This window comes from Alternaria hordeiaustralica (genome assembly GCF_023758085.1).
Source record: "Alternaria hordeiaustralica strain BMP 2776 chromosome Unknown scaffold_33, whole genome shotgun sequence".
In the NCBI taxonomy this organism is placed as follows: Eukaryota; Fungi; Ascomycota; class Dothideomycetes; order Pleosporales; family Pleosporaceae; genus Alternaria; species Alternaria hordeiaustralica.
The window spans coordinates 32,840-50,951 of record NW_026056805.1 but is presented as its reverse complement, the minus strand read 5'-3'; the positions used below and the strand labels follow the sequence as shown (position 1 = coordinate 50,951).

At 51.7% G+C, this 18,112-nt stretch overlaps 8 protein-coding genes across 8 annotated transcripts; 6 read left to right on the top strand and 2 right to left on the bottom strand.

Annotated features, from left to right (window-relative positions):
- Positions 1–732: 732 nt before the first annotated feature.
- Positions 733–2,217, top strand: J4E84_009842 (uncharacterized protein; the record flags this gene model as incomplete). Its single annotated transcript, XM_049392402.1, has 2 exons — positions 733–1,932; positions 1,987–2,217. 2 exons carry the CDS (start codon positions 733–735, stop codon positions 2,215–2,217), a joined length of 1,431 nt encoding a protein of 476 aa, XP_049239809.1.
- Positions 2,218–4,011: 1,794 nt separating this feature from the next.
- J4E84_009841 (uncharacterized protein) lies at positions 4,012–6,104 on the top strand (the record flags this gene model as incomplete). Its single annotated transcript, XM_049392401.1, has 2 exons — positions 4,012–4,198; positions 4,246–6,104. The coding sequence occupies 2 exons, from the start codon at positions 4,012–4,014 to the stop codon at positions 6,102–6,104; spliced, it is 2,046 nt and encodes a 681-aa protein (XP_049239808.1).
- A 534-nt stretch (positions 6,105–6,638) lies between these two features.
- Positions 6,639–7,553, top strand: J4E84_009840 (uncharacterized protein; the record flags this gene model as incomplete). Its single annotated transcript, XM_049392400.1, has 1 exon — positions 6,639–7,553. The coding sequence occupies one exon, from the start codon at positions 6,639–6,641 to the stop codon at positions 7,551–7,553; it is 915 nt and encodes a 304-aa protein (XP_049239807.1).
- Positions 7,554–8,593: 1,040 nt separating this feature from the next.
- On the bottom strand, positions 8,594–10,455 carry J4E84_009839 (uncharacterized protein; the record flags this gene model as incomplete). Its single annotated transcript, XM_049392399.1, has 4 exons — positions 8,594–10,096; positions 10,147–10,190; positions 10,239–10,311; positions 10,369–10,455. 4 exons carry the CDS (start codon positions 10,453–10,455, stop codon positions 8,594–8,596), a joined length of 1,707 nt encoding a protein of 568 aa, XP_049239806.1.
- Positions 10,456–10,749: 294 nt separating this feature from the next.
- J4E84_009838 (uncharacterized protein) lies at positions 10,750–11,790 on the top strand (the record flags this gene model as incomplete). The annotated part of the gene is made up of 1 exon (XM_049392398.1): positions 10,750–11,790. The coding sequence occupies one exon, from the start codon at positions 10,750–10,752 to the stop codon at positions 11,788–11,790; it is 1,041 nt and encodes a 346-aa protein (XP_049239805.1).
- Positions 11,791–12,699: 909 nt separating this feature from the next.
- J4E84_009837 (uncharacterized protein) lies at positions 12,700–13,899 on the bottom strand (the record flags this gene model as incomplete). Its single annotated transcript, XM_049392397.1, has 1 exon — positions 12,700–13,899. The coding sequence occupies one exon, from the start codon at positions 13,897–13,899 to the stop codon at positions 12,700–12,702; it is 1,200 nt and encodes a 399-aa protein (XP_049239804.1).
- Positions 13,900–14,356: 457 nt separating this feature from the next.
- J4E84_009836 (uncharacterized protein) lies at positions 14,357–15,505 on the top strand (the record flags this gene model as incomplete). The annotated part of the gene is made up of 1 exon (XM_049392396.1): positions 14,357–15,505. One exon carries the CDS (start codon positions 14,357–14,359, stop codon positions 15,503–15,505), a length of 1,149 nt encoding a protein of 382 aa, XP_049239803.1.
- A 394-nt stretch (positions 15,506–15,899) lies between these two features.
- Positions 15,900–17,366, top strand: J4E84_009835 (uncharacterized protein; the record flags this gene model as incomplete). The annotated part of the gene is made up of 2 exons (XM_049392395.1): positions 15,900–16,079; positions 16,221–17,366. The coding sequence occupies 2 exons, from the start codon at positions 15,900–15,902 to the stop codon at positions 17,364–17,366; spliced, it is 1,326 nt and encodes a 441-aa protein (XP_049239802.1).
- Between the last annotated feature and the right edge of the window lie 746 nt (positions 17,367–18,112).

The following is an 18,112-nucleotide window of genomic DNA, read 5'->3' as shown; positions in this document are numbered from 1 at the left end:
GAATTAGTAGTTGGTCACTTCGTGGAGAGGTCAAAGGCGGTGGGGTCGCTCCGAGCATTCGCCACTTCCAAGTTTGCGCAACTTCCAGGGACAGCGCACATCTCAGTTGTCGCATAACGGCACAACACCAACCGCTGGATTCGCTATCGTGTCTTGTCCACGCGACAGGCTGAGGCTGGGGCATGCAACATCTTCTTGGCACCGTTACGCCTTCCCAATTATCGTTAGACGCCTATGGTAAGGCTGGCCATTCAACCCCCGCAACGGCCTTACCCAACCCTGGTCTTCAGTACTCGTAGACAAATTACGATCATACTGGTGATCATTATAGCACGGATGAAGCCGCCGGTCACACATTTTCAGTAAAGCAGGGGTTTGACAACCGGGCCTATTCGCCAATTTCGGTGATTCGGCGGGTGTTTGCACGGTAGCAGCGCAACGATGAGCACGTGTGATCCACACTCCATGTCAGCAGTACCTCTTGAAATATCTAGCCACTTGGCCATCTGTCTAGGAAATTTCCTTTTCGACCGACCCTCGCTTCATTCATTATTTTCATTTCGTAAGGTTCCGTTAGCGGCCCAGCTAGGGAGCAGGTGAGAGTGGTGGCTTACCTCATTCACATTTATGTACAACTGCTCGCCTGGCAAACACTCATTCTTCTTGACATTCGACCCGGAATCCAGTTCAGCCAGCAGCAGCTTCTCTGACCAGAGAGTCTCCCACTGAACGATGGGCAACCAACAAAGTTCCGCCGTCCAGCACTGTCTCGAGCAAGCTGTCGGAAAGAATAATGTCGCCTTCAAGAACACACCACTCTACCAGATCTCACATGTCAAGCCCTACAATCTCGGTGTTCCGGTGACACCAGCGGCAGTTACCTACCCGAAGACGGCCGACGAGATCTCCGCGATCGTTAAATGCGCAGTCGACAACAGCCTCAAGATTCAGCCACGTTGCGGCGGACACTCATACGCCAACTACGGTATCGGAGGTCAAGACAACACCATTGTAGTCGATATGAAGAACTTCCAGCAATTCTCCATGGACAAGTCTACCTGGCAGGCCACAATCGGCGGCGGTACGCTCCTTCGCGACGTCACTGAGCGACTACACGACAACGGCAAACGCGCCATAGCCCATGGAACATGTCCACAAGTCGGAATCGGAGGTCATGCAACGATAGGTGGCCTGGGACCGACTTCACGCATGTGGGGCTCCACTCTCGATCACGTAGAAGAGGTGGAAGTAGTCTTGGCGAATTCGACAGTAGTGCGTGCTTCCGAGAAGCAAAACCAAGATATCTTTTTTGCGACAAAGGGCGCCGCAGCCGGTTTCGGCATAGTCACAGAGTTCAAGATGCGCACGCAGGCCGAGCCCGGCGAAGCAGTACTTTACTCGTACAACTTCCACGGCGGCTCGTCTGCATCAAAGGCCGAAGCGTTCAAGCAGTGGCAGAAGCTCATATCCGACCCTTCCCTTTCCAGGAAGTTCGCGAGCCAGTACATCCTCACCGAACAGCTCGGCGCCATCATCACAGGCACCTTCTTCGGCAGCCAAGCCGAGTTCGATAGTCTGAACATCACATCTCGTCTCCCCACCGGTTCGGCTCTGGAATCGATAGAACTCAAAGACTGGCTGGGTGTAGTAGGCCACTGGAGCGAAGACATTGCTTTAGAAATCGTTGGCGGAATACCATCCAACTTCTACGCGAAATCTCTCTCGTACACCGAGAAAGACATCATACCCGACGAGGCCATTGACAAGTTGTTCAAGTACATCGACGAAACAGACAAAGGCGGTGCACTCTGGTTCATCATCTGGGACCTTGAGGGCGGCGCTATCAACGACGTCGCGCCTGATGCTACAGCCTACGGTCATCGTGACGCGCTGTTCTACCATCAGGCTTATGCTGTTAATCTCTTTGGCAAGGTCAGTCCCCATCTCATCTCAAATAGTCTAACAAGCGTACTAATAACATGCCAGGTGAATGACAAAACCCGCAATTTCCTCAACGGCTTGAACAACGTCGTTCTCGATGCGCTGCCCAACCACAATCAAGGAGCGTATGCGGGATACGTCGATCCTGCGCTGGGCGAGAACAGCGCGAGTCTGTATTGGGGTGGTAATGTTGAGAGGTTGGAGCGGATTAAGGCGGAGGTTGATCCGTTGGATGTGTTTCACAATCCGCAGAGTGTACGGCCGGCAAAGAAGTAGGTGGAGAAGAGGGTGCTGTTTTAGATAGAAGGGTGTGGCTTGGTGATGTGGATTTGCCTGGCCTGGAGGCTTAGGCTTGGAACGAATTCTTATTCTCATAACAATTCTTTCCAAATTTTGTGCGACGATGTCGCGATTAGTATGGTAATCGTGTGTGATGACTTGGAAAATGCCTGATTTGACAGCTTTATTCGGTTGAACTTGTCTGCGCTAACGCTTAATATTGTACAGATACATGACTGTAGAACTGGGCCATACCACATGTGTCACCTAATGTAGCGCAGTCGTGACCGGTTGTCTTATGCGCAACGAAGGACATTAAGTGACCTCTAATACATATTATGGGCTACGTTGTTGATCTGTTCTTCTCTCGTCGCCTCAACTCCAAAACATCTTCTATGATATATCTACTGCATTCGCTAGCCAATTACCTTCGACTTAAGGAATCGGCTGCCGCTCTCGTTACAAAAGTGGTGACTACTCAACAGCCAACAATGCCTAAAGGACACACCCGCTTCACGATGCGTGTTGGCGACGGGGTACCTAAGAAGCCTGTCGTACCCCATCGATGTTACCGCCGTGAACGACTCGATCGAGAAAAGGAATTGAAGAGTAGGATCCGCTGTAACAGTCATTCTGAAGCATTGCGCGCTGTGGCGGAAGTTCGGGCATTGAGCGTGTCTGTAGCCATCGTCGTTACAGCTGCGTTCTTCTGGATTTTTCGGGATAGGTAGATTACCGGAGCAGACGTTGAGTTGTGTTGAGCTGGGTCCTGACAATCCTTTCGCTGTCGTGATTGCTGGCTGTGCGTGGATGACGGAGGCTGGCTCCTACATGGCTCCAGCGAGGATCTTCCGAGAATCCAGTTACGTTGATCAACAAAATGCGCGTCTCTACTTCTTCTGAAAAGAGTTATTCGCACAACAGTTTGGATAGTCCTGATTTGGTGAACGGTGGGGTCGGTGCATCGGGACGCTGGAAGTGGCCACCTCTACGTCGATTACGCGACTGCCTACAATGTTACGATCCACGTATTTTAGTTGTCGGGGCTTCGTTTGCGATCGATGCTATCTGCTGCAACTACAAGGGTTGTTGATGGAACTCCTATGCTGCCCAGGGAATGTGTGACTTGACGAGGTGGCAAGGCTTGTCTGTGCGGTCATGCACTAAAGATTTTCGTCCCCAGCGCCGATGGACCCTTGCTTAATTTCCACTACTCCTTCCATCGATATCATCAGAATCAAGTGCCGAGCTCACCTACATTGAGCGTATCTCTCCCCAAACTCCCAATTCCAGGCAATTGGTCATGGGCCGTTCGTTTATATGTTGACGTCGCGCTGGTACGCACCGTGTGGCGCGTGTCCTGTAGTCCAATCAGGGTGTCGCGTACCAAACAGAGCACTTTGCTGACATACTCCAGTCGTTCCGTAGAATAGGCTGCGTGCTTCTGTCATGATGCCGCGGAAACCTTTCCTGGGATTGAGGCGTTTTCGTCATCATCTAACTCTAAAGCTGTTCGGCCGCCCCGACACATTCACAAACCATCTGAGGGGTTTCTTAGGCTACGATCGTCGGCCAGAAAACATGCAGAAAATTGGAAGGTTATTATCGGGGGGACGCAGCCCGCTACCTGAACATTTTGGTCGAAAAGCTCGTATACCCGACCTTTTTGATCGGAGAGATCAAGTTTACCTGGCGCTTGAGGCCCAGCGGTTGCATTGGTATATGCCCCCACCGTACGCCTATCATGATCTGCTTGACGCTGCAGCGAGAGTGGGCCGTATTGAAGGGATCATGGGCTACAAGTTCAAAGACAAGATGATTTGCATCGAAGCGCTCAAGACCACTTCGGCGACTACACCGCTTTATTTCAATGGAGTCATTCATCACATAGACAAAAACAACCGCCTGGCATTGCTAGGTGATCGAGTTATCTCTTTAGCTCTATGCGATGTTTGGTTCAAGACAGGAAATACCAATGGTATGTACTGCATATAGCTCTGGTGCTTAAGCTAATACAGCGAATAGCGGAATACACTTCGATGCAGCCGGATATAGAAAGCAGAGTTGGTTTGGGTAAGAAAGGATACGCGCTCGGTATAAACGACAATCTGCTTCTTCACGAGCGGCACCCCTCCACATTTAATCATGTTGCCGAGGCCTTCGAAGCTGTTCTTGGTGCTATCTACTTGGACTCTGGGAACAACATCGAAACCGTCAAGGAAGTTATCACCGGAATCAAGCTCGATAGTCACAAGGGATTAGAAGAGCAGACTACGGCCCAGGATCGTCTGGACAATAAAAGGCTTGCGGCGCTGCAGTACTCTGATTATATGAGGAACCAAGCTGCGTACACTAAAAAAGCCCAGCTGGAGCATGATGCAGCACTGGCAGCGAAAGAAGCAGCAAAACTGGCGGAAAAACAGGTGGCAGATCAGCCTAGAGAGGAGGCGCAAGAAGACAATATGTCCACCAAAAGTCAAAAACACGATGGACACTCGGGAACAGTTCAGCCTCAAACTAAGAAGAAGAGCAGCGTTGCGCTCACACATGCGGAGGCCTCGAAAAATCTAGCCGATTCGGTGAACGAATATCGCACGAATGGTCCCCCGAGTGACGCAAAGGATCTGGGCCGACTTGATAGACAAGACGCGCAACGCCAAAGTCCAGCCTCGAAGGGAAGAGCACCATCGCAGAATTCCAATCAGGGATCAGATTCAAAACTGCAACGACGCGCGGTCGTAGCTGCCAACAAGCTATCGAAAGAAGGCTACCTATCAAATGATGTCTTGGAACACGATGACAAGAAAACAGTCTCTAAACGCCAAGATTTGCCAGTATCTCACGTCGAGAACCAGGACAAGGTAGTCACCCTAGGCACCAAACTATCGCCGGAGGAAGAAGCAGATGAGTTTGTCGCATCGATGAAGTTTCCAGCAGAAATAGAATCAACTGAGGGCTTGAAAAGCAGTGAGAAACGCATCCTGAGAATATCATGGGACATGGCGGTACGAAAATGCGCCGACAGCATCAGAATTAGCGAGGAGAGAGACTTTGAGGGAACGTTTGCGCATAGGTTGAAGCGAATGGTACGGTACCAGGTAAATGCTGGTTTAGTAAAAAACGAAACGAAAGAAACGATTAGGCTTCTCCGCCTGTCAGCAAGGCTTCGAGGCCACAGCTGGGGAGAAAAACAGGAGAAGACATTTCGCAAGACCAATTCAAAGGTTCCAATCAAACCTAGTCGAGAGACAACACAGGCACCGGTGAGTGTTTCACCAGAGCCGAAAGCTGCGACGGCAACGAAAGCAAATCCTACACCACAAGAGACAGATCCTGCACTGGAGATAGTAGGCACTGTACAAGAGAAAGCAGAGCCTCTACTAGAGACTGGTATGAACAACGATAAGCCATCTCAAAGACGCTCAAACTCGCCGAAGGAATCCCATCTTGCAGACGCAGCCACCACAGAGATGGAAGATGAAAAGAACATACAAGTGCGCACCAAGGATGTTGAATCACTAGAAAGAGATATTCTCAACTCGCATAACACCGTTTCGCAAACGGCCGATACCGCAGATGCGTCAACATCAGAGCAGCACAGCGGACGCACAACTCGTGCACGCCGTTCTGCTGCGGATGGCCAGGCGGAGAAGCCATCTGATCTAAACGAATTCTTCGAATCGGACACGGATAGGTTCATGTCGAGCATCACGCAAAACGATTCAGAAGCGTCCGGCGCCCCTCAAATGACACCTCATGAGGAATCCGAGATGCAGTCTTCTGACTCTTCTAAGGAGCAAGGAGAATCTTCCGCCCCATCTGCAAGGATAACAAAACAAAAACGTCCCAACCGAGCCAAGCGTCGTCGATCACAGCATTCATGATTGCTTTTGCTCCTGGCTACAGGTACGCCAGCTGCTTGTCTATTACCGTATATGCGTCGATGCATGTGTACAATATAGTCCGAATGTATGATAACTCAGCGAGAGATGCCTTTACAGCTGTATATCTATGTCTAGAAGAGTACGTGTAACATATTTGTCGCAATATCGAGATATAGAATGCGAATCTGCATTTACCCGCTTCCACAGCCATTTACGTCTGCTTTTGAGGTCTTGCAGCCTGGCAAAGGCATCTATCTTGACCAACTTCACAGGAAGTTAACGGTTAGTGAGCTATTAAACATGTCGCCAAGCGTCAATACGAGTTGTTGTCGTCGGTTAAGTTGGTATCGCGTCTGTGCATTAGGCGGCAACGTCGAATGTACTAACCTCTTGCCTCCCAGCGGCACAGCGAGACGTCTACTAAAGTGCCATGTTCCTCGCTTCAACCCTTAACGCAAGAGGTTTGTACAACTCGACCTCAATATGGCATCCCACAAGCGCCCACGACTTCCACCCGCCCAATTAGCCGCCATAATGAACGACTACTACACCTTCTTGACCACTCTCTACATACCTTCTTCAGCATTGAAGCACCCGCCTCCAGGAGGATGGCCGAACATTACTGCGGATGCGACAAAGAGTCTGGATAAATCGCCTGTTGTCATTGAGGTCATGAAGCATTTGCCGTACATCGATGAGGCCGAGTCTGGCGAGATGATCACGAACATTCACTATAAGAGCGACGTGGTGGATTACTCCACATACAAGGAAGAGGACTTTAAGAGATATGATGTATCGTATGGAGAAGACGGACTCAAAGTTTGCATTGAGGAGATGGAGGAGCGGAGAAGAGAAGAAGAAGAAGCAGAAGAGGAGGAGGAGGAGGAGGAAGATGAGAACAACAACACCATTGAAGACGAAGAGAACAACACCAACGAGGATCCAGAGGACAGCGAAGACGAAGACACCAACAGCGACAACGAGGATGCACCTCATGACGAAGGTTACAGTTCCGACGAAGAAGAAGACTACGGCGACGACCCCGACTCCGTCGACATAAAAGACATCCTCCTCCTATCCATGGGCTACGAATCCGGCGGCCGAATCCTCCTCCTCGACGTCCACAAAGGCACCATCCACGAAGACATAGTTCGCTGCAACCTCGTCTCAGGCGTATGGATAGAAGACTTCTTCGACGATATGAAGGACAAGCTCCGGAGGCTGGATTGCGTGCCCGTAAGAGGCGAGTTCTACGAGGGCGTGCCTGAGGTGGAGGATGAGGGGCCGGTGCCTGAAACGGCGGATCCGTCGATGGAGGAGCATGACGAGGAGCATGTGAAGGTATATAAGAGGATTTATCGCAGGTTTGGGTGGCCCGGGGAGGGGTATAGGAAGGATGAGGCGTTGGAGGCGGTGGAGAAGTATCGGGTGAGTGCTTGGGGTTATTGATGCGGGGGTTGTGATGAGGCATGGAGTTGATAGAATGAATCGAAGAAAGATATGATAAACGAGTTATCCTAACGTCGCATAACTGTAGCCGTTGCACTAATTACAGTAGCAACGGCGGTGATAATATAACGCCACGCATTCGTCCTCGCCCACGTCTCAGCAATAGTCTTCATGTCCACCTTCTCAGCCCACTTCTTCGCCGCCTCACTCGCGGTGTCTTTATCCGTACCCTGCCCAAAACCCTTCAGCACAACGCTCTCATCACGTAATATCCCTTGAGCCTTCCATTTTCCTGCGCCGTTCACCCCAGGCTCCATGTACAGGGCTGTGTACGGGATGATACTAGCATTTACAAGTCCTGCAACAGCGTACAAGAGCCTTGCAGAAGACGATTGATCATTGCAAAGGTAGGCGAGAAGAGCGTTACTTGTAGCACCAGATATGATGAGAGGTGCGACGAAGATGGGCGCGAATTGGTACGCTTGAAGCCATTGCTTTGCTAGGAGTTTTGGTGGGGCATGCGTGATGAGGGGTGGCATGACGACATGACTGTATGCGAAAGTGAAGCCTGGCAGATTCAATTGTCAGCGGGTTGATTTGCATGGTTTTGAGATCAATGTACCTGTGTATATGGCTGGCGCAATAATTGCGATTGCTTGTAGAATGGGCACGACGGGGATGGAAGACTCGTTCATGGCGGTTGGTTACAATGAGATGGCGCTCGACGTGCGGTGCAGAGAATATGTCGTACGCAGGATACTGCAGGAGTTATCTGGAGTGATCTGTCAATAAAGCGTAGATGTAAGGCGTTTGGGGTAGAGAGCTGACGTGCTAGCGCGGTGTTTTGGATGCATCAGCATGCCCTAGCTGCATATTCTGGAACAACAGTAGAACGAACGAGATCTTCCAAGATCTATATGGGTTGGAGCAAGTATTTATAGCACTGACATGATCTGCACCTGGGCTTTTGTGCAACGACGATCATGTGGTTTTGCGCAGCCTTGTTGTGAAGTCAGATAAGCCTTACTTGTACAGGTATACTACAACTGATCCAGCAATCCCAAGACCTCTTGCCTGAGGTCATCCAAACCAACATCCTTCTTGAACCCCAATCTCCGGCATTGCACCTCTAATTCTCTCCTGTCTGTCCAACCTCTGCCTAGTACGACGACAACCGGGTATCCAATGAGTTCCGCATCCTTCAGTTTCCACCCTAAGCTCTTTGCTACTCGATCATCCAACACTAGGTCCACATCTCCATTCCGACCTTCACCGTGAATCGCGTCGTACACTTCTGCCGCGTCGCTCTCATCGACCTTTGGAGATGTGAGGATGATGGCTTCATAGGGTGCTATCGCCCTTGGCCAGTTCAGCCCTTGAGCGTCTGAGAGCAGTGATGCGACAGCTCCAATGATGCGCGAAACACCGATACCATGGCAGCCCATTTGTATTGGAGAAGAGAGATTTTGGTCAGGGAGTGCGACGACTGCGTTGAGGGGCTTGCTGTAGCGGGTGCCGAGGTGGAAGGTGTGGCCTACTTCGATGGCTTTCTGGACGTCGAGTTTTCCGTCCGAGCAGCGAGGACATGGATCGCCAGTTTCGACGGGTGTGAGATTTAGTTTGGAAGACAGAGGGTTTGATAGACATTTATCGTTCTTATCGAAGGCAAGGGAGGGGTCGAAGAGGTCGATGGTATCTGTTCTCTTTCGGAGCAGAGAAGCGAGTGATGAGGATTCGATGCCGGTGTCCAGCTCGATCTCCTCTGGAAGTGCTTTCTTGACAGCGTGAAGATTGACATGCTCATGTCTCTGTCTTACATCCGTCTCACTCTCCGATGGACGTGGTATCCACACGTTGATCTTTGTCTTTTTATCGACGCTTATACCTGCGTACGCCAGCCAGCTGTCGGTACATGACGCTACAGCTTGGCCGCTCTTTCCCACAAGCTCTTCGTTGGCGACATAGTCGCATGAGTTGCAAGACCATACATTGTCTTCGCCTTTGGGAGAAACAAAATGATACTCGTGGCTCAGTTTACCTCCCATGTTGCCAGAATCGGCATCGGCGACTAGGTATGGTAGTCTGAGCTCGTTGAACAAATTGTTGTACGCTTCCCGCACCTCTTCGTATGTCTTGAGCGCGGCGTCTGTTGAGTGATCGAATGTGTATAGATCTTTCATCATGAACTCCTTAGCTCGTAACAGCCCTTGTCTTGGTCTTCGTTCGTCGCGGTATTTGAGTCCGATCTGATACAGCCTCTGTGGCAGATCCTTGTATGAATGTACCATACTGGCTACCAGTGCTGTGATCTCCTCTTCATGAGTTGGTGATAATAGAAAGCCAGACTCTCTTCGATCTTTGATGCGCAGGAGTTCCGAGTTCGCGGAGTAGCGACCAGACTGCCGCCATAATGATTCTGTAGTAATGGAAGAGAGCGACAGTTTTGAAGCACCAATCGAGTTCATGTGCTTGTCGATTAGCGATTCAAGCTTATTTTGAACGCGTAAACCTAGGGGTAGGAGATGAAAGACTCCCGAATGTGCCTGAGCATGATGAGACAAGTACTAGAAGTCAAGAGGGTGTAGATGTATACCTGACGGAGAAAGCCACCTCTAACGAGAAGAGAGTGAGACTCATCTGAATATGTGTTAATCACGGTGTGATAGTTGTTCCCCTTATCCTTACCTTGCTCGCTGTCCTGGGGTGATATCCCACCGGTTGGTGCCCAGAACTTGGATAATCGATTTCTTGAGTCGGTCTAACTCGAACATCAGCCTTGTCACCAAAACCATGGAACTTGTCTGAGACGACTTACAGCTATAAATCTAGCATGTCGAAAGCCTTGTATTGGTGTTCGCTGTGCTCGCGATTGCCATGCAGCTCTACAAATGTACGCCGCCATGCGCGCACAACAATGACGATATTTGATCAAAAGCACGCAAGGAGCTTAGAATCGCACTGTCACTATTAGACGAAAAAGAAAGATTGGAAATGTTGGATGTTCCGTAAGTGGTGCACAACAGCGGGAGATCTGCCTCCAACATGACGAGCACAGACCACCTCGAATCTCAAAGCGCATGGAAATATTTGGAGATCGAACCCATCTCTCAATTGCTCCACGACCACATCTCACGTAAGCATGCCTGTTCCTATACTGGGACAGTATCTTCTGGGATCATACTAATCGACATTCAGAATGCCTCCACGGATACGCATCAGGCCACGCGCCCTCCGCGCCTGCACCTCGAACCCAACCCACCCCATCTCTCTACCCGCAATCGCAACCTACGCCACAGTAGCAGCGACCACCCCCGCACCCCCAATCCAGCAGACATACAAAGCCGCACCACCAGTACTACGATACCCACCCACGCAACCACCCTCTCACAAGCCGCCGGAGGTCCGCAAAACCCAACTCCACCGCCAATACCAATCGCTGCTCCGATCCTCGCCTCTGATCCTGATATTCCAGCACAACAATGTAAAAGCGGTAGAATGGATGAGCATAAGGCGGGAGCTAGCCATTGCCCTCCGCAAGCTAGATGCCGAGAGAGTGAAGAACGGGCAAGAGACGCTTGCAGAGGAGGTTAAGATGCAGGTCATCCAGACCAACATCTTCGCAAGCGCACTGCGAGTCGTCGAGTTCTTCAACCCGGAGACTTCGACAATGGATCATGCGCAACATCCTACGGACCCGCGGACACCGACGAGCGCGCAGATACCGAACACGAGTAATGACGCTGCGGACGAGCGCTTCACACACGGTCTGTCGAGACGGGCATACGAGATTGCGAATAACAGAAAGTTGAAGCTGGAATTGGAGCCTCTGCTCTCGGGGCCCCTTGCTGTTGTGGCTTTCCCTGACGTTGCGCCGCAATACCTCAAGACAGTCCTGTCTATCCTCTCGCCTTCGAAGCCTGGATTCCCCGCTCCAAGCCGAAAAGCGAACCCAGACTACTACGAACCAGCCGTCCAAGCTGGTCTCCAGAAGCTCATGCTTTTGGGTGCGCGAGTAGAGGGCAAGGTCTTCGATGTGGACGGCACGAAGTGGGTTGGTGGCATTGCGGGAGGTATCGACGGTCTCCGCGCTCAGCTTGTGCATATGCTGCAGGGTGTTGGTGGAAGTCTTACCGGTGCTTTGGAGGGCGCGAGCAAGAGTTTGTACTTTACTGTTGAGGGCAGGAGAATGGATATGGAGGAGAAGGAGAAGGGTCCCGAAGAGGAGAAGAAGGGGTGATTGCGAGAGCAGTGTACATTATGTGTATAGCCATTGACGCAGGATATACGAGGCCGACGTATGAGTCTGAAATGTAGCATTTTCATGGTTTACATGCGTGCCTGATCGAGTTGATATGACCGAACCACTCGTTAATCAGAGAATCATGATATTGTGGAATCGTTCTTTCATGTTCGTTTTCGAATGACTTTGTTATGATGGTTACTACGTACTCATGAAGTACCGTAACAAAATACTCCCACGCTGTCCCATATGATAGTGGCCGTTCAAAGGAGGTCATCTCTCCCGAGCGGTACTCTGTCCCAGCGGTGTTACATTAGCATAGTAATCATCGTGGGGCAAATCATAAGTGTCAACTTCAAATCAGTCCTCTTCACCACGCAAAAGTCAAGCCTTGATTTATACTTTACGATTCGATTCGTTTTATATAGGTATCCACATATGCTGCGTGGTATCCTAAGGGTATCATGAGGGATCTGCCTGCCCAAATATGCACACTTCGAAAGATTTGTAGTGGAAAATAAAAAGACTCCCCTTCTTTCTTCGAGACAGAAACTCGCGCGCGCGCAGACACACACAGAAAAAAAGACACAAACTCAAAACGTCCCTGGGCGCCCCAATCTGGTTCCTCGTATATATAGGAGAGGTATAGGAATGTCGTGGTCGTCATATCCCAATTCGCTCGATCGATCGCTCGCTCGCTTCACTCCTGCCGCGCATTATGCCAATAAAGAATAGTTTGGTGTGTGTGTGTGAGAGTGAGGGTTGGTGTGGAGAAGCATGTTCAGTCGAGCTCAATGTCGCCGTTGCTTTCGTGAACCGATTTTTCCGTTAAACGCCGATTGTGGAGAGAGATCCGTGACCCCGATGCTGCTAAGTTGATATGTGCGAAAGGAAAATCTGACGTCGCTATCGTCGTGCGCCGCCTACTTCGACCGAGTGTGATGTTCGTTCAAATTGGAGCTTTCGTCGCTTGTTCGCCATGTTCCCGCCGGGTGTGTCTTCGCCTCCGGTGGAGTCTGCATAGTCGTCTCCGAAGCCCTCGCCGTAGCCTTGGAATGCAGCATCTGTGTAGCCGCGCTTTGAGCTAGATCGCTCTGGCCTCACTGCACCCCGGTTCATATGGTTGGTCGGTGTTGGTGCGGAGGATGTGAAGGATGTGGCTCGCTGTGGTGGTATTTCCTGTGGTTTGGGTTTTACGGCATCGTCTGTGCCGAGATAGGCCTTGTATTTGGCAGCTTCTGCGTTGGGGAGAGGTCCAGGAGCTGTGCCTGCGAAGGCGTCGTCGAGAAGTCTGCTGAGGTTTGAACTCAATGCTGTGCCGTCTGCTGTCAGCCCCTGCTTCTCGGGCTCTCTGTTCTGCACATGTTGCGACTGCCAAATCTCTTCGGGCATTAGCAGCAGATCCCGGAAAACGCCGTCCATCTTAATCGCTTTTGGCTTGCCGGCGATCTGCATCTGCTTGATATGACCCTCGTAGGACTTGCGAAGCTTGTTAATCTTCTCGCCTGTTACCGGGTCATTGCGGGCTACAGTGCTGGCGAGCGGGTTGAGCCTGTAGAGTGAGATGAAATTTTGCGAGGGTTGCGGCCGTGCGATCTCTATCTTCTCGCTGCTGAGTTTGAACAATTGGCTGCCGCAAATGCCTTGGGCAGCTTTGAGTCGGCCGTCTTCGGTGTATGGCGATTCGGCTTGCCGATTGTGATTGGACAGCCTGTGGTGACGCAACCGCGTCATGTCATCGTCCGCGCTCTCTTCCATCGTCGCATCGCCATCGCTGTCGATGTTGGCGCTCGACATGAAGCCGGCAGTGCTCGCGGGGGTCGGGAAGGGGTGCTGGTTGGATGCCGATGTTGCCGACTGGGAAAGCGAGTTGGACATGGGCAGGGAGGATTGCGGTGAGCGGTCCGACACGGCGGAGTTTGTCGTGGGGAAGCCTCCATTGGATTGCGAATTCATCGAGTAGGGTGGCGAGGTGGGCGTTCGAGGGTGAATGAGCGTCTTTGTCGTCTGGCCGCTCGCCTTGGCAGCGACGTCAAAGGGCGGGCTGGCGGGTGAGAATCTTCCTATCGAGTCCAAACGTTGCCGTTTCGCGCTGTGATCCGACATAGAGGCCGTCTTCGGGGGTGGAGCGAGAGGGGAGAGCTCGTCGGCGTGCGTGGAGCGTGCAGCGGTGGGTGAGAGGAGGGCTCGTACTGAAGCGCTTGGCGTCCTCCGCGCGGGTCGACCGCGGCAGCAAGGTGGGCGCGCTACTCGATGGTGCGCATGCGAAGAGAGCGGACGGCGGCGATGGCGACGGTCGGCTGCGGGTGATGGGGCGGGGCGTGGGCGTGGCGGGATGCGTAGGAGGGTTGTGGGCGGCTGAGGGTGCGAAGATGTGAAGGAGATGATGGGGTTGACCGGCGGTTTGGGCTCAGCGCTGTCTCGACTGCTCACGTGACGTGCCGGGGCCCATGGTCCGCCATCTAAAACCGCCTTTCGTGTTAGGGCGTGTCAACCATTCATCGCCGCTGCAACAACAAGACAACCAGACAAAGCATCGCCATACCCTGTGCATCTTTAATGTATGGATGACAACAGGCCGCGCGCCGGTGCCTCTGCTGCGGCCGCCGCTCCAGGTGCAGCGCCGACTGCGCGCTCCGAGGCATCGAATCCACCCGCGCCGAGCAATGCGCCCAAGATCCAGCAGCCGAAACCCCAAGCTCTGCCATCGCGATCCGGCCCCAGCGCCATCCTGGTCTCGCCGCGACAGAAAGGCAACCCTATTCTCAACAGCGTGCGCTCCGTCGCATGGGAGTACTCTGACATTCCCGCCGACTATGTCGTCGGTGCCACAACATGTGCGCTCTTCCTGTCGCTCAAGTACCACCGTCTGCATCCGGAGTATATCTACAACCGCATCCGAGACTTGAAGGGCCAGTACAGCCTGCGCATCCTCTTTACCATGGTCGATATTGAAAACCATGAAGATCCATTGAGAGAGCTATCCAAGACGTCACTAGTCAACAACGTCACAGTCATGCTATGTTGGAGCGCGCCGGAAGCCGGCCGCTATCTGGAACTTTTCAAGACATTCGAGAACGCTGCACCGACCAGCATTCGCGCTCAGCAAGCAGGCACTTATTCAGAGAAGATGGTCGAATTCATCACCGTACCACGCAGCATCAACAAGACAGATGCAGTGGGCTTGGTCTCTAATTTCGGTAGCATCCGCACTGCAATCAACGCTGGGCCTGAGGAGATTGGCCTGATAGCAGGTTGGGGTGACAAGAAGGTTCAACGATGGTGCAATGCCGTCAGGGAGCCCTTCAGGGTCAAGAAGGCAGCGCGTCGAACCGTCGGTCAAGGCAGCGGTGCAGCGATCATGTCACGCGACATCTCCATGGCAGAAGGCGAAAGCCAGTTGCCGCCGACAGCGGATGCTGATGACACAGCACATCGCAGGGTGGATGACGCCGGACCTCTCGCACTTGAGCTGGAGAAATCCGCTCCTTTTGCTACTTCAGGGTCGGATGCAGACAATCGACCCGATCATCGCATCGCTGAAGATCTTAATCAGGACGATGAAGAAGCAATGCGTGAGGCAGAACTGGGTCCAGTCCCACGAGACAGTAAGACTCAACCCTCTGCTCCGCCAGTGAAGCGGAAGCAGGTGGAAGAGGAAAACATGAGCGAAGGCGTCATGGCAGCACTCAGCAAGTTGAGGAAACAATGAACAATGTTCTGCGAGAGTACGAAAATGCAACATGTGACTTTGCTTAAGTGATGAGAAACAATCAATTTCAAACGTTCACTCCTCAGAGTCCGCTGTAATCAATACAGCGTCGTTTGCAAGGCTATCGCGAACAAATTCCATGTGCAGCATGCCGTCATGCGCTCTCTCCTCATTGGTGACCCCACTATGGTTCTCGCCCTGCAGCTGCAGCCTAGCCTGCCCACATGCACCTACTTCACTTGGTAGCAAACACATTCAGCCTTACTCCTTCGGCCCAACCACCATTCCTTTACATACATCGATAGATCTGCTTCTCATTGTGAGCACGTCAAGCTCAGCCATACACAACAGGACTGTTTTGGCAGACCGATAATACCAGTCACTATCGCCCAAGATGGGCAATTTCACGCAGTTGCCAGCCGAACTCCAGATCCAGATCTTCGACTACCTCCACGCTGCCGACGTCAAATCCGCGAGAGCTGTGAGTAGAACGTTCCGAAATAATGCTACGCCTGCGCTCTTCCGCAGTATCGTTGCTTGTGCAAGATACCAAGCGCTGGGCGCCTTCCAAAACGTAAGTCCAAGACGAGCCCTAGAAGTACCCGCACTATCTTTCGTAATGAGGAAGTCAGTGTTAAGCCCAATGTACACCTCAAGGCCATGGTTTGGTATCAAGTAGGTACAGCATGGACACATTAGCTAATGACACGAACAGGTGTCACTACACTCGATATACTCAGGCTATGTAAGAGAGATCATCTTCGATGGAACACTATACGATGGGCATCTCGCGAAAGACCATCGCAACTACTCTCGAGCCGAAGAAGCTAGCGGCAAATTCCAATCAGGATCCTTCTACGCAATGCGAACCAGGTGGAAAAGATACCAAGAGCTTCACAAGGAGCAAGAGAGCATGAAGGAGGACGGCGTCTTGTTACAATCATGCGCACGAGGCCTTGAGAATATGCAGAACATCTCCTCCATCGTTTACTCGCCATATCAACACACCATCCCTATGGAGGTCAAGACACTGCGCGATCTGCTACCAAGGGGCGCTATTCCTGGCACGCTCTCCGACAACCGCACCACTGGCTCAGACCATCCTTTCCGCCAACTCATTGGTGCCGTATTTTTGTCAGATTACACTGGAATCCGACAGCTCACGATCGAAGCACCCCGCGAAGACCACCCGCGTACTGAGCTCTCTTTGGATATGTTTAGTTTCCCAGACACCAATGATCTGAACGCCGGAAAACACCTCTTCCGAAACTTGGTCAAACTAGACATGAGTTTGTCTATCCTTAACATACAGAGTCAGACAACGCATCCGATGACCGAGATTGATCCCCCTGATCGACAGCTTGAGAACCTGGCCAAAGTCCTCGAGGCTGCCCAGGAGCTGCGACACCTCTCCTTTGGCATATTGAACTGGTCTTATCTCAACAGGCTAATGTGGGATGGGAGCAACATTCCAGAGGGACGCTCCATCATCGACTTTATTGGTCTTGGAGCAACATGGCCGAAGCTCCGCTCACTGAAGCTCGAAGGCTTATACGCTAGGGAGCGCGATCTATGTGAATTAATCAACCGACACAAGGACACCCTTAGAGCCATCACCTTCGCCAGATGCACTCTGTGCGCAGGTCTATGGCTTGAAGTGGTGAACGAGGTCGTTTTCAATGCGTCCATGATCGCTACATTCGAACTGGACCATGTTAATGAGCAAACCGCCAGGAGCCTGAACACCATCCACAGCTTCAACCCGGATTTAGGATACGAAGGCCGTCTAGTTGTGACGAAAGATGGAGAGCGTGAATTTGTACGCAGCAGCCCAGTCCTTGAATCCAATCTGTTTTGCTGATAACGATAATATATAGGTCAACACCAGACCGGACAAGCCCTCGGTTCACGACGCCCGCAACAACGCAACAAACCCAGCATGATCAACTAGTCCATTACCTCGCTACTCATCTTGAAGCACACCAATGACTTGGTATTGGCGATTGCTCAGACATCCCTTCATCGTTGGTAGCTTGAATCAGGTATTAGCTAATAGTCATACATTGTTATGCTAGCCACATACACCCGTATCCGCAATCTTTTGCTCATTCAATGTGATCTAGGCCGCAAATTTTGAATCTGGTCCTCGCGACGATACGAGAGTCTAGTACCAGAGAGCCGTTCCTCGGCCGCCCTATACGCAGGACTGCCAACCTGTGCTCTAGATGCCATCACGACCTGTTTCCAACTACGTACCCATTCAGGATCTTTGTCTGAGCCTGTCTGCGACACTTCATCATCGTCTTCGTCATCCTGCCCTCTTTTGCACTCTTCTAGGACATCGCCTTCTTGCTCCTCGATCTTCCCCTGCGCCTCCAGACAACTAGAACATGAATCTTCCGAGTCTTGCTCTACCGCTCTCTCCTTCCCTTTCCAGACCTTCTCCTTTACTGTTTCAGCAGAATCTGTCTCAGAGTGTGTCTCCGTTCCGTTGATGCCCTTCCGCACATCCGCTTCCTCGTTTGTCTCCATCTCTTCCCTATTTCCTACTTTCGCCTTCCCCTTCCCACTTCCCACATCCACCTTCCCCTCCTCACAACCCTCCTC